The following is a 14,208-nucleotide window of genomic DNA, read 5'->3' on the forward strand; positions in this document are numbered from 1 at the left end:
GTAAAAAAAAAAAAAAAAAAAGTACATGAATATGAATAGTGCTGGAAAGAATGGAGCAGAGATAAAGGGAGGTTATACGGAAAAGCAGTGAAATAGCTGAACTGATTTACCTACTCCTTTCTAACGTCTGTCAGGAAAATTCAGTTTGGTTTTGCTGTAGTGCTGATGAAAGAAAACAAGACCACTAGTGGACTCATGAAATTTTCCTGTGATAGATTCCCTGGAAAACTCCTGCTGACTGAACAGTATTTTTGAAAAATATTTTTAAATTGGACCATTAACAAAAGTGGCGGTAAAACTTCTTCAGCTAAATATCAGAGCTGCACAGGGAAGTCAAGATTCTTTTTTTCCTCCCTCAATCCCTTCTAAGTAAGAAGTACAAGTAAAAAAATGGGATACCATCAAAACTGTACATCTATTCCTGTAGCCTGGAAACACGTTCGAGCAAGTTATCTCCAAGCATTCAGGCCCAATTTCTACCTTTTAATGTAAAGGGGAAAAAATGAGTTACTAACATCCTCGACTTTTCCCCAACTCTGACCTTCTATTAAAAGAACCCACAGGGCAGAAGTGGCTGCAAAAAATACATTTTTTTCAAAAAGACTGTGCAGGGGTATAGTTCTTCATCAAGTATCTTAAAACACAGCGCTCTAATTTTAGAATCAGACCTTCACAAGCTTCCTTTACGACAGCTATTCTGGCCTTATAATCACGTCATTGGTGGCTAAACATCTTGAACAAGGACAGAATTTGAAACACACAATATGATTAAAACCTACATTATCGCTGATGTAATATCCCAGAACCTATTATTGGTCTTGGGCAGGAGGAAAAAAATCTAATTAAACATTTATTTAATATTAAAATACAAACTAAAATATCAATGTCAGACAGGAATTCAGCAATATGCCAACCAGCAAATATGTATTTTTCACCAAGAAAAATGCATGTATGTTCACAAATATAGCTTGGATTTGATCTGGAAATGTAAATGACCGTAACACTGGCATGGCACAAAACCCAGTCTGGAAAATTAAAACAGTAACTTCGGTTAAGTAGTTACAGTCCTGCAGTGTCAGCTGGAGTCGAGTCGCTCACCGGGAGGCAGAATGGCTGCTGTCAGTCTCATGAATCCTGGTACTCCTGGTATTAAAACACTACTCACTGTGACTGTTGGGAGACATCAAATAATTTAGAGCAATATTTTCCTAACACAGCCAGCAGCACCCAAACCAGCAACACACATACCAATTTGCAGCCAGCCAGCCATAATGCAAGTATTGCTCACTGTTGTGTCACGATGAAAAATATCCACGTTCTAAGGTTTAAATTAAAAGGATTTACCGTACAACAGTAGTTATTTTTAACACAGGTAATTCATGTTGCTTTTTGTACTAAAGTTCAAAATTTCCTATTGGCTAATATTTACATCATAAATATTTATAAAACTGTGAGGAAAACGAAGTGCAAAAAAGGGTAACACTATCATTTTCTGAAAACAAGCTGCCTTTTAGTTTCTTACTCTTATTATAAATTCAGTATCACTATTTAAAAATAATTAATATTTCTAAAAATATTACAATACAGGATAAACATTGATTTCTCAAGTGTAACAAAAATATGTTCAAAATATAGGCGGCTGTTTGAAGTACAAAATATTGCTGTTTGTAAAGGGTAACACGGCTGTAAAACTACTATTGAGGGTTTATAAAAATACAAAACAATTTGCATTTACTGAGTGCATAATTACATATTAGTGCAAAAAAGAAAAAGAAAGAAAAAGCATATCTGCATTCAAGAGAGAATTGTCAAAGATTTGCAGAGGTACGTAAAACATGAAATCTTTTCAGAGTCATACGTATTGATCCTAAATCTCTATTAATCCTCTCCAAGCGATCTTCCAGGGCTTCCTAAAAGAAACAGTTAAAGAAAAGAAATTCAGAAATGGAAAACCATAAAGGATTTAATAACACGCAACAAAACCCAATGATCCTCCTAAAATGAAGAAACTACTGATACTGCTATATTTAATTGGAATCCTTTTTGATGCGTCACTAGCATTGTGTTACCACCCAAACCCTAGAGTCAGACATCCAAACTTTTTGTATTATTTTTATGTATGTGTGTGTATTTGTGGGTTGTTGGCTTTTTTTAAAACAGTTTCAGGTACACTGGGGTTTTTCCCCATGAGATAAACTTGAGAAGAATTAGGACAGGCTGGTAATTAGGGAGAGACATTTAGGAAATAGCTGATCACCACAGTAAGTGGCAGTATGGATTTACTGGAATGCACTTCTACTTTCAAATTGATAAACTGATAACAAGCCCTGGGATTACAATTTAGGGAACACTGTAGCTGGAGTCCTCATAGAGACCTCTACAACTTTGAGACACTTGTTTTTTATTGAAACAGTCTGTAAAGTTTTCCAAAGAAGGTACTCTCCTGTATTTCACCTACACTACTTATTTTTGCCTATTTATTTTCTTCTTTATACTTTTAAGCAGACAAAAACCAACCAATGAACCAAAACCTAAACTTTGCACTTTCTTCTACAGCAGAACATCCTCCCTACAGCTTCAGGATCTATGCCATAGTCACTGCATTTTCTTAACATATTGCCTTTATCTACCTCTTGCAGTGATTTGGAAATATGCATGCCGTGTACAAAAAGTAGAAGATATACACTGCGCAGTACATACATATATATGTATACAGACACCAACTTTTTCTTTATATGAAATGTTTGCAAGACTAATTATTCTTTTCTGAATCACTTGCATACAAATTATCCAGACTTACACTCTGACTTGCTATGTAAAAGGTGTGTTTGTAATTTACTGCATTAGAAGATAAGCGGGAAGTTACTGCAATTTAAGTCTAGAGAACATCTTTCACAGAGATTCAAAATTCAGCCATATTCTGGAACAATTCTCAGTGGTATGGAAAAACTCCCATAGCAATTGTACTTAGTATATAGCAAAACTTTAATCTACACTATATAGTCTCAAATTGTGGAAGAACAACTTAAGAGAACAGTCATATGTAGAAGCTTTTTCACCTGATTTAATCTTGCTTGCAAGGTCATTCTTCCACCAGAACAAGGTATTCGACTCAATGCAGCCTCAATCTAATAACAGAAAATAACTTCAGCTGTAAATGATGGTTTCAAGAGGCAAAATAAGCCTTCCTAACTCATCTTACAGAAAGAGAGGCGAGGTATACAGATTACAGAGACACATCCAGTCTTGTTGGTAAACACTAATTTACGTTACCATCATACTGTGCCACAAAACCTGATACAAAAGTTAACATTCGTAGGCAAACCTTCCCAAGGGTCATTTTGAAGAGAGCACTCCCACTTGCCAGAATGAAGTAGGGACAGAAAAGGACTGGAGTATGGGAAGTAGAGCAGGGAATGATAATGGCACATTCCTAGAGGAACACGAGAAACTGCGCATGAATTTCGGCCACACATTCCATAGGTATACAGCTACATCCCTCATCTCTCATACAACAATTATGTTTCACCACAACTTTAAAAAAAAAAAAATCTTTGCCTGTTGCTTTTCTTGAGTCAGCTCATCAAAAAGCCTCTCTGTTTCAGCCAGAGTCTTAATCCTTGGTGTGTATTTGAAGTCTCCCTCACAAGGTGATAGCACTGGCTCGTATTTCTGTGCTACGTTCCTCTCGTCCCAAGCTGTTGTTTCCTTCATTCCAGTATTGACGGATTCAGCACAAGAGCTGTGTCTGACACCCGAATGCTGCCTTCCTATCAAACAAAATGGGGGTCTTTTTATTTGTTTTGTAGTTGTCTGTGAAATTATTGCATAAGACAGAAAAAGAAACCGCTAAGAAGAAAAGCAGCATGGTTTTGGAGGTGTATCAGCTGTGACAGTGACTAGCAAAGCCTCACCAGCTTGCCTTAAAGCAAACTTCCCAGAAGAATGCAAGACATTTGTACAGGTCATCTTTCAAGTGATCTTTGTAATACAGCATATTTTTTGGTTAACAAACAGATAACTGTACTGTGCTAATTAGGAATTACTTTTACTGGTTTCTAAACATCAGCTGTCATGAAAACACTAGTCTAAATAAATGCATTAATAAAAACAAAAGCAGAACATTGTGACAAGAATTACAAAAGTGAGAAAATATTTAGTTCAATCAATCATTTAAAAAACTCTGAAACAAATGGCTTTATTATACTTAGTCTTCGCTATCTGTAATGCAATGTTTAGCAACAGAATTTTATTAGTATGACTGAGTATGTCCATCTTAATATGGACCCTGCTAAGATATGCATTGCGTAACTGAGTTAAGCATAGGAAAACATATTGGCCTTCTTTCTCAATTTAATTATTTTTGTTGTTCCATTGTCTTTGTGCACACACACATATACATAAAAATAAAACGCTGCATGAATGGTATTTCTCAGTCTACAGGAATAAGACAAGATACAGAAGACTTTTTAAAAAGTTGGACTTCATAGAGTAAAGGGTCAGCTTTCTATTTCAGCAGGTGCTACCAATGTGGAAGAAATCATGGTTAAAAAAATAATGAAGAAGAGTTTTCCCCTCCATTGACAGATTACCTTCTACATCATCTAGCGAGAGAAACTGGAGCCTTTTTCTTGTATTATTGTGCTGTAAAGTAGATGCAGGCCCAGTTTCCAGATCATCCAGAAGTATATCAAACCTACAAGGCAGGAAGCACACAACTACTTGCTAGAAAGCATGTATCAAACAATTTTCTACTTTTTCACCTTTTGGTTAAATAAACAACTTTTTTTATAAAGCAGTTTCTATCCCACAGGTGTTGTGGTTTCTCATTGCTGCTCATAGTCCCGTACCCCAATATACTCCTATTTGCACACACCAAAATACCTCATTTGTGTGACTTTCTTCCCAAACACACCAAGTTCCTATGTTGTCTTCCTCAAGAACCATCAAAGTGGTGCTAGACATTTCTTCTTCCTCATGCATGTGTCCTACACTTTAATCTTGCAACTAAGTCTTTTCTCAAACTCTACAAGCCTTGCCAAGCCAAGATCTCTACAGAAACCATAGCATCTAGTACACTTAGCAGAAAGCTGTTTGTGTCTTTTTTTAACATGCTTGTAGGTGCCATGACAGGTAGGGAGATACTACTTTCAACTTTTATTTACTCTCCTGATAAGCAGCATGTAGATCTGGACTTACTCCACAGAACAATGCTTCCATAATTTCTTTGTCACTAATCAATGCTGTGTTAAAAAAAAAAAAAATTAGCATTCACCAAGATGAGATGCTGGGTTTACTAAAGACAGGAGATCATTCTAGATTTTTCTTGCCAGATTTTAAAAAGTAAAACCTGGCTTTATATTCAGAAATCTTGACATGACTCATTTTCCAGGACTTTTAATCAACAAGAAACGGCAGCATTAAGCCTGCATAAACTGCTCTTATACTAATGATCAGAATGCAATTGTATTCACAAGACTCGTACCTTGTCACCGTGTTTTCATTTCTGCTAAGCAAATGGCTAAATCCAGGAGAGAGGTTTTCTTTTGGAGATCGTTTTGGGCTGTATGTCACAGACACTGGTGCCAACATTATCTCTCTTCTTGCTGCAGAAGACAAAGTTTGTTTCACTACCTAAAGCTTCTCCCAGTGCAGTATCTCCCACTCACGTGATCAGATGCTTACATTTCAAAAGAATGCTTTTTCAAAGCTGTCTACGTGTTTATTTAAAGTAGATGAATAGTGCATCGTGACACAGAAAAAGGAAAATAAACTTAGAACTTTCACTTTTTTATGATTATAGATAAGCTTTTTTTTTTTCCCCAGACTGTTAGAGTAATGCAGAAATCCTATCTTTATTTTTCTTTCTTCTAGAGCAGCCTTTCATTACTTGCTTCTACATTTTGAATAACACAAACCAAACTTCAGAAAAGCACTGACTTGGAGTATTTGATTTCCTGTTGGAAGGAGGAAGGGACGATGACCTCTGGCCAGAAGGGGAGTTGTACCGTTTTGGTCTGTGTTGGTCTTTACCTTTCTCCGGGGATCGGTTAGCAACTAAAGAAGTTTCAACAAACCCAACAGTTTGACGTCGATTTGATGTTTCTAATAAAAAAAAATAAATATTATATTAATAATATAATAGCCAACAATTGGATATAATATCCAAATCAAATTTCAATCTTTTTCAGTACAAGAACTCACAAATATTCTCCTGTAGTGAGCTTTTACTGCACAAAGACTGCACTTAGTCTGCCTCACATCAACATATTTGCTGTTCTGCTCAAGTCTCGCTTCCTGCTTATCATAGCCACGAAAGTTTAACTCATGAAAAAGGATGCTTTGCAGCGTGTGTGGGAGCAATGATTTAATAAACACCAATTTAATAAAGAGAAAGTGGAAAGCAGGACAAAAGCATCTTTTGGGAAGGGGGCTGGAGTACCTGCCTGAACCAAGAGCACAGGCATTTAAGAAAGACTCAGAGTTTTCTAATTACAAGGCTTTCTAAATAAATGTTGTTACAACAGCTCAGCACAGTCCTACAGTACCCGTGCCAGCTTTCTGGGTAATGCTCTGATACACCACCATGAGAACAAAACTGAAATGAATGTACAACTAATCAGAGCTTTATTAGACCTCCAGTAACTGTTTATAAATACTGAGATATTCTTAGAAAAAGGACATTAGCTACCCTGTAGCTTGAGACCTAACAGCAACCTTTACATTCCCTCTATTTTAAACAAGTCACTTAGCTGTATAATTTTGAATTTTCTTAGGAAAACTCCAGAAGTTTGCATGCTAAAATTGTTTTTTATCCCATCACTCAAGCCTGACGGACTTTAATGCCAAGATTAACAAATCCAAGAGGCATGCAAACAAAGGAAAGACAGTAAAGACAAGCTGAGGAATATAAAAATAAAATTTACTAGCTGATGCGTCTTCTTTTTCTGTCTGTGTACCCCAATCTTTAAATGCTTTCCGTTCTTCAAGTTCTTTGAAGGCTTTTATAATTGGTGCTTCTGACACATCATTTTCTTTCTTTTCTGTTGTGTTTGTTGAAGAGTCTTCTTGTGAGGAATCTTTTTCAGGAGGAGAATGGTACCTTAAAGAACGTGAGGTGGTGGAAGGAAAAAAAGGATCAAAGGGGTTTTTTTTTACTTTATTTCATATATGCAAAGAGCAGCTGAATAAACAAAAACCTGGAGAAATTTCATTTGAGATTTACAGCTATCAAACCGAGAATTTTAAGGGTGTTTTTTAATTTCAGCCAAGAACCTGAGGATTGACTTATAGCCAATTCAAGAATCCGAAGCTGAACAGCGTGAGTTAAATTTGGTGACCTGACATGTACTTAGAACCGAATACATCCTGAACAGAGGCTTTAGAAACTTCCGAGTAAAGCAGCAAACTACTAAATTATACCCTAAATTACACCTGGAGCTTCACACTGGTAGAAAGCTGCAGCCAACCGCTACAACAGCTCCCATCCAATGTAACACAGCAGACTCTGCCCAAACTCAAGAGTAGAATTGGACACAAACACAGAGAGTATAAAGACAGCAGCTCAAGATGCAGCTGAAGCTTTCTGGTATTTCAAGGAAGGTGCTCCAGGCTGTTGCTGCTTATTTCATACCAAGTCAGTGAAGGAAGAAAGTTGTTTTGTTTTTAAGGAATTGTATAGCATCTACAACATGGAGATAGGTTTTTTAGAACTCTTATTTCACAAGTACAAAGTCCAGAAATATGAATCTAATCCATTCTGGATAAAACTCTTTTTAGAAGTGTTTGACTTTACATAATGGTAGATACTGAAGGAAACTAACTCACCTAGAGGGAATATAGGTTCCTTCTAGTCTGTTATCTTTGGGGCTTTCCGGGACTTCCAAAGGCTGGCCAGTGAAGATCGAATACTCCGCTCCTGGTATCAACCACTTTCGCCTGCTGACATCAGGAGTTGCCAACTTGCTGTGGGAACAAAAAACTTCAGTATTATGAAAAGCTTTGGATTTTTTTCTTTTTTTTAATTAATTTAAGAAAAAAATTATGAAAATCCAGCTACTTATTCTAGTTAAACAGAAACACTAACAAGTACACAATAAACTTGTAAATACTGTGGAAAAAAATAACTGCTTTTTAGAACACATTTTTAAAGTAAAAATCAAATATTTTAAAAAAACCAAACCAAAATTATATATGTTGAGCTTTCAGTCTAAATTATGCAATATGCTCAGAATGCAGGAATGCAGGAAGATCATCTTGTATTTAATGCTGATTACTCAGACCAAGGTCTGAGTAACAAGTAATTCTCAACCAATTAAACAAGAATATTTTGGTGTAGATTACCCCAATAGTTCAGAGCATCTCACCCCAGCTTTCCTTTTGAAACCACTTATTACAGAAATAAAAAATAAAAACCAAAAAACACAAACAAGAAAAGTCACCGCTGACGACCTGGAAGTGATAAATATTAACTAATAAGCATCAATGAGTGTATTATTATCTTGAAATAAAAAAAAAAAAAGTAATTTTTATACACAGGAAAGTAGATGATAATTAGGAAAAAAATAGGTTTTGTTTACACAAGCTATGAACCGTAACTACTTTTCTGTTAATCTATCCTGCTGTGCATTCAATTGGAATGAGCTTGCCTTGAGCTTTTGAGATCCGTTAGGGAGAGATTAACTTCCAAATCCATACTGGCTCCTACATCCTCCTCCCTGACGAACATGGCCTGCCATGTTCAGGTCTTGCTTTTTTCTATCCATTGTTGAGGGATCTTGTTCATAAATATTAAAAATGGCTCTCAACAGAAATCCATTGCTGTAATATATCAATACATCTTACCTGCATCTTCACCATCATAAAAATATCAGATCCCCCCCAAAACATTACTGTTCAATACATACATGGACATCCACAAAACAAGTTACATTATCATTTTGGGCTTCACAGCATCAGTGCTGAACTGGGAGACACAAAAGAAGCCTTGGCTAAGTAATAAAAAACAAAGAGGGGAACAAAGCTTTTCAAGTCTTTGAACATTAAAAAAAAATCTATTAAAAAACATCCCACAGGCCAACTTTAATTTCCTTAACATAAATTCACAATTCAAACTACAGCATGCATTCCAACTGAACTTCCACCCTGCTCTCAGGATACCTGTACAAACTATATTTAGAAATATAAGAAGTAGTAACCAGCCTTTCCAATCCATGACAGAGACACAAAGAAAATCTCCAATGCCTACTTGGGACTATTAGATTTTATTCCCATCTTTGTCAATTATGGGAATCCTTATTCAGCTGAGCAATTGAGACCCATCAAACGCTCACTTGGGAAGACTAGAGACAGTCTGCCAAGTCACACATATATTATCTAAAGTATTTATTTGTTTTTAATAATTTCTTGGCATGTGAAGTCTCTGGATTATGTCACATGTGCTTAATCCAGTTTAGCCTTATGGACTGACATCATCTTGATCCATTTTTAGCCAAAATATGTTTAAAAGTATTCTAAAACACATGACCTGTTTTCACACTGTTGGAATATTCACTTACTTGGTGGTACAAGAGGTTCTTAAATGACTTTCGGTAACATGGCGAAGTTTCAACATATTTTCATGTTCTACCTGCTTGAGCTGAGCTTCAAGTTTTGAAATTGTCCTAACATGGAAGTAGCAAAGATACATTAGTATATCATTTAAATGATTTTATATTTAATTTATTTTTATTTAAATTATTTAAAGATATATCGTATTTCTTAGAGTTTCTCATTTTTATTCAGATATCCTGGGTGAAGCAGAAGAACAATAGCAACTACTACATTTTTACCTATCCATCTATATAAATATGTATATAAACATGTATTTGAACTCCAAGTTAAGTAAGTTAGGTAACCTAGCTAGAAAGACAAGACCAGGAGATACTGCCATGGATCAAAGCATTCACCTCAGAGGGGCTGGGAAAAACAGAACAGTTTTCCTACTTGAAATGATGTACTTATGGAAAGGTCTCCCTGCCTCTGGATTTAATGAGCGGCTCCTTCTCCTGTGTGTCACTTGGGTAACTGCACCAATCTGCTGCTCAGGCTCTTCACATGATTTTCCTCTCTCCCACATCTTCAGTGAGCTAGTCCTTGGCAACAACATAACCTTATGCATTCCTCACTTGGGGAACAGAAAAACAGGTTTCTGGAGCAGGATACAAATGTCTCCTTTTCCACTACAATTTCCCCAGTCTGGAATGGCCCCTAGCTAGCAGCACTGAGAATCAGGCAGGAAAAAAATAGAAGCACTAATAGAAATACTTGACTGAACTGTCCTTCATGCTATCTTCATTTCCTCAACAGTCCCAACATGGCAGAGTGGTTTTGGCTTCCTTTATTCCTTTCTAAAATTATTCCTATTCATTCTTTCTAGACTTTCTGAAAAACCAAATCATCTGAGCAGTAAAGAAAAGGATTGTGACATCTCCCGAGGATCACCTTCGCTATTTTCCTGGTTTGGGCTGAAGACTATGCACAGGTTAATGCTCTGTGGCTATGAGATTTGGAATGAATTTAGAGGTGAAACTGGTAGCCACATTTCTAGAAGAATCAACACAAAAAACACATTTAAAAAAATAACAATTCTTCTTCATGGTCTGGGTTTCAGCTGCTCGCATAAAAAAATAAAAGGAAGTTACGACAGCACAAACCAGCAAAAGAAGGTCAAAGGGAGATGAATGATGTGAAACACCACCTCATTATGATGTCTGCCCTCTTGGATGCTCTCTCCCCTCACCTCTCTAGGCCTTCTTACGTAACTGTGCTGTTTAACACCCCTGACAAGGACTGGCTGAGAAATCCCAAACTAGAGCATCTGTTTATAACCAAACCCCTCAATGGTCACATACATCTTGCCTAGGGACTATCCAGAAAATATAAAGCTCAATGGATTTCTGTCCTCCCAACCAAAAAGTAGATCCAGGTAGCATGAGGCACTACCATCCAGAGGAGATGCTATTCCCGCTCTACACATGGAAGACCTTTCTGTCCTTTGTTCATGCCTAGGAGCCGTAATCTTAAAGAACAAATTCCTGGCTGCATCCTTGCTCCTGAAAACCAGAACAGAGGCCACTTAGCTGAAGAGGGGGGTTCCTTAGAGGACAACTGCAGCAGTAACGGCTTGAGCAGTGGACTGGCTGGACTAGCTGAGTGACAGCTGTCAGAAAGGAAGCCGTTAATTATATCCCACTGGAAGACATGATTGAGGAAGTAGAAAAAAACCACATTATCCTAAAGGGGATTTTTACAGTGTGTACAAAGTAACATAAAGCAACATGAAATGCTTCATAAGATGTAATTAAACTTGCAAGATCTTCGTAATCTAGGAGTCAGTGTTTAGGCCATAGCCTGTATTTCATATTGTTAAAATAATAATAAGACAGTTTCACATTTACCTTTTCAGATCAGAAATCTGCGTGTTTGCATCAAGCAATTTGTTTTCAGTTGTATTTAATGTATCCTACAAGTACACAAGGAAAAAAGTAAAAAGCCTAGAAACTACAGAAGTGTATTAAAAGAAAAAAGAGTCACTCTGCATCAGTCTTGAAAACAATACATTAAAGACACCTTCCTATTTGAAAGAGAGGTCCATTAAATTTCTCTGGCTTTGACTGCAGTACTTTTGCTATCTATGACCAGAAAACAATATATCCAAAACTCCTTCCTTTTCCCTCCAAGCCTCTGAAGATACAGTAAGAAGCTATAAGTTAAAATAAATATGGATCTTTCCGTGTTATCTTTTTCAAAATACTCAAGTTAGTTCAGTTAAGTCTATGGCACATTATCACGTTTTGCATGCTTGTTTTTTTAATTAACTAATGTGTACTTACCTTTACTCTTTCATGTTCTTTTCCAAGGGACTCATATTCTCCTAAAAGCTAAAACAAAACAGAAAAGAACACACAAACCCACACTGAGACCATACACAATTAAGTTTTGTTGATCATTGTAAAATCATCTAAACTGCTTGTCTAACATACGCAGAAGCACTACAAGGGATACAAAGTGTACTTTAGTAGTATTTAAGGCTTAGCATCTTCTAATTGGACAAAAAGTTATAGACAGGACAAGAGGAGACAGAGCTATACACAACGTATTTCTCCTTTTCAAATGACTTATCTCTAAAGAAACTGAAGGAGCTGAATGAACCAGTCAAATTCCTCACTGACTTTAAAGTCGACTTTGTATTTTTAAATTTTAATTGTAAAAAAGGAATTAAAAGCATGAAGTAGCTTTTCCAGCTAATACCCATTTTGCCAATCCATTTAAACATTCCATATATCTATTACTGAAGAATCAGAGCAATTTGGTTCAGTCTAAAAATCATAGAATCACAGAATGTTTTGGATTGGAAGGGACCTTTAAGGATCATCTCTTTCCACCCGCCTTGCCATGGCAGGGGGACACACCTTCCATTAGGCACCTGTCCAACCTGGCCTTGAACACTGCCAGGGATGAGGCACCCACAGCTTCCCTGAGCAACCTGTTCCATGCCTTACCACTCTCATAGTGAAGATTTTCTTCCTAATATCTAATCTAAACCCACCCTCTTTCAGTTTAAGAATCACACACAATTAACCGTTTTAGCAAGTTGTGATGACTTACGAAAAATTCGGTCCATCCCCACTACACTTAAGAGAGGAAAAAAATAAGTTTCTAAAATAATTTCCTGTAATGTCTCTGAAAATAAAATGAACTAACAGCATGTAGAGTAATAAAATACCCGAGACAGACTATGACAAGTGTTACCACATCAAATACAAACTTGCTGCCTTAAATAATGGTTTTTAAGTATCTATGAGGTCCATAGTATCACATAACACCTAGCCTACTACATAGTCAGCTGAATAATTTCTGTTCTCTTAGCTGTGCGTTAAGACTTCATGATGGCAAACTGAGTAGTTTTCCAAAACAACCAGGACTTGCTGTGTTCGTAACACACTGTGCAACTGTGAACACCATTGCCCATTTTCTTACTTACATTTTGAAACATTTTATTTTCTTCCTTTAGCCTTGTATTTTTATTATCAGATAACTTGTAAGCCTTTTCAAATGCTTCCTCTAGATCTTTAAGCCTCGATTTTAGTTGACTGATAGTGTTATCCTTCTCTTTATTATTAGTGCGCATTTCTTCAATCCGTTCTTGCAAAACTTTGGAAGTATTACTGACTGCATAAAAGCGTTCTCTCCAATCTGCCTGCAGGAGAAGAAAACATTCATTATAATGCTTAACCAGCATAGTTTTTATTTCAGTACAAAGCAGAATCTAAATTTGTCTAAATAGAAAACAAAGGTACATGAACGGAACAAGTTTTTTTGTTTAGTCTTCATGAAAATGAAGACTAAAACCCCCAAAGATGTATTTATTTTATAGGACTTAAAATATCTGGAGGTTAGGCCTCTAATCCCAGCTGATTGTCTTGCTTCACAGCATAGAAAAATGGTCAAAAAAGGTGGAATTAATTAGTCTTTACTTTATTCTAAAGTTCTAACTTTATTGACAGAGTGTCCTGTTCTTTGACCAATAAATGCAGCTACACAGTCATAAGCAAACTGGGCTGACCTACCCAGCACGGCTGTATAAATATACTTAGAATGAGAGTATTTTTGCCCCAGTGCAGATGAGGTTTGCTTTTATCACAGCTCTAATAAGAAATCAAAGACAAAGTAATTTAAACAAAATAAATTATTTTTTAAAATAAATCTAAAGAGAGACATCATAAAACACATCCCAGTATTTCACTCAAACTTTGTTTGATCCCTTCTACCCTGGAAAGGTTGTTCATAAGCAAAACGGATGGTGATTCAAGTAGGCAGCCTTCAGAAACTCGGCTGGGAAAGTCACTGCTGTAACATACTGATATATGGTATCATATATTAAAAAGAAAGGTTGAAAATAAAAAGAGAAAGACATGGAAACACAGATCAGCTTAATAATGAAAAAGTGCATTCTTTTACCCTTTTAGTTAAAAAGCAATTTGATTTAAGAATACATACTTACCACTTGCTTTTCTAGCATATTATTCTTATTTTCAAAGGCTTTTATGCGAGCACTTGCTTCATTCAGAGCGGCATCTAATTGGTCGCACCTATTTAGAACATACAAATTAGAAAAAATCTCTTGACATTTTAAAATAATACATCTGCATTTTATAGCTACCTTTT

The 14,208-nt window shown here is 36.3% G+C and overlaps 1 protein-coding gene across 9 annotated transcripts in view; it reads right to left on the reverse strand.

The window, feature by feature from the left end:
• Positions 1-837: 837 nt before the first annotated feature.
• MPHOSPH9 (M-phase phosphoprotein 9) overlaps positions 838-14,208 on the reverse strand; it is a 31,617-nt gene continuing 18,246 nt past the window's right edge. For 7 of the 9 annotated variants that reach the window (XM_080369928.1, XM_080369922.1, XM_080369923.1 and 4 more), the window contains 13 exons: positions 14,045-14,132; positions 13,025-13,240; positions 11,874-11,921; positions 11,439-11,503; positions 9,558-9,662; positions 7,828-7,965; positions 6,927-7,102; positions 5,941-6,105; positions 5,486-5,606; positions 4,593-4,696; positions 3,559-3,770; positions 3,060-3,128; positions 838-1,910 (listed from right to left, as the gene is read on the reverse strand). In XM_080369928.1, coding sequence (XP_080226054.1) covers positions 1,809-1,910; positions 3,060-3,128; positions 3,559-3,770; positions 4,593-4,696; positions 5,486-5,606; positions 5,941-6,105; positions 6,927-7,102; positions 7,828-7,965; positions 9,558-9,662; positions 11,439-11,503; positions 11,874-11,921; positions 13,025-13,240; positions 14,045-14,132 — 1,609 coding nt within the window. In that variant the 3' untranslated portion in view covers positions 838-1,808. The remainder of the gene's footprint in view (positions 1,911-3,059; positions 3,129-3,558; positions 3,771-4,592; positions 4,697-5,485; positions 5,607-5,940; positions 6,106-6,926; positions 7,103-7,827; positions 7,966-9,557; positions 9,663-11,438; positions 11,504-11,873; positions 11,922-13,024; positions 13,241-14,044; positions 14,133-14,208) is intronic. The other 2 variants (XM_080369927.1, XM_080369929.1) reach the window with 2 other exon arrangements.

This window comes from Falco punctatus (genome assembly GCF_963210335.1).
Source record: "Falco punctatus genome assembly, chromosome: 1".
Classification (NCBI taxonomy): Eukaryota; Metazoa; Chordata; class Aves; order Falconiformes; family Falconidae; genus Falco; species Falco punctatus.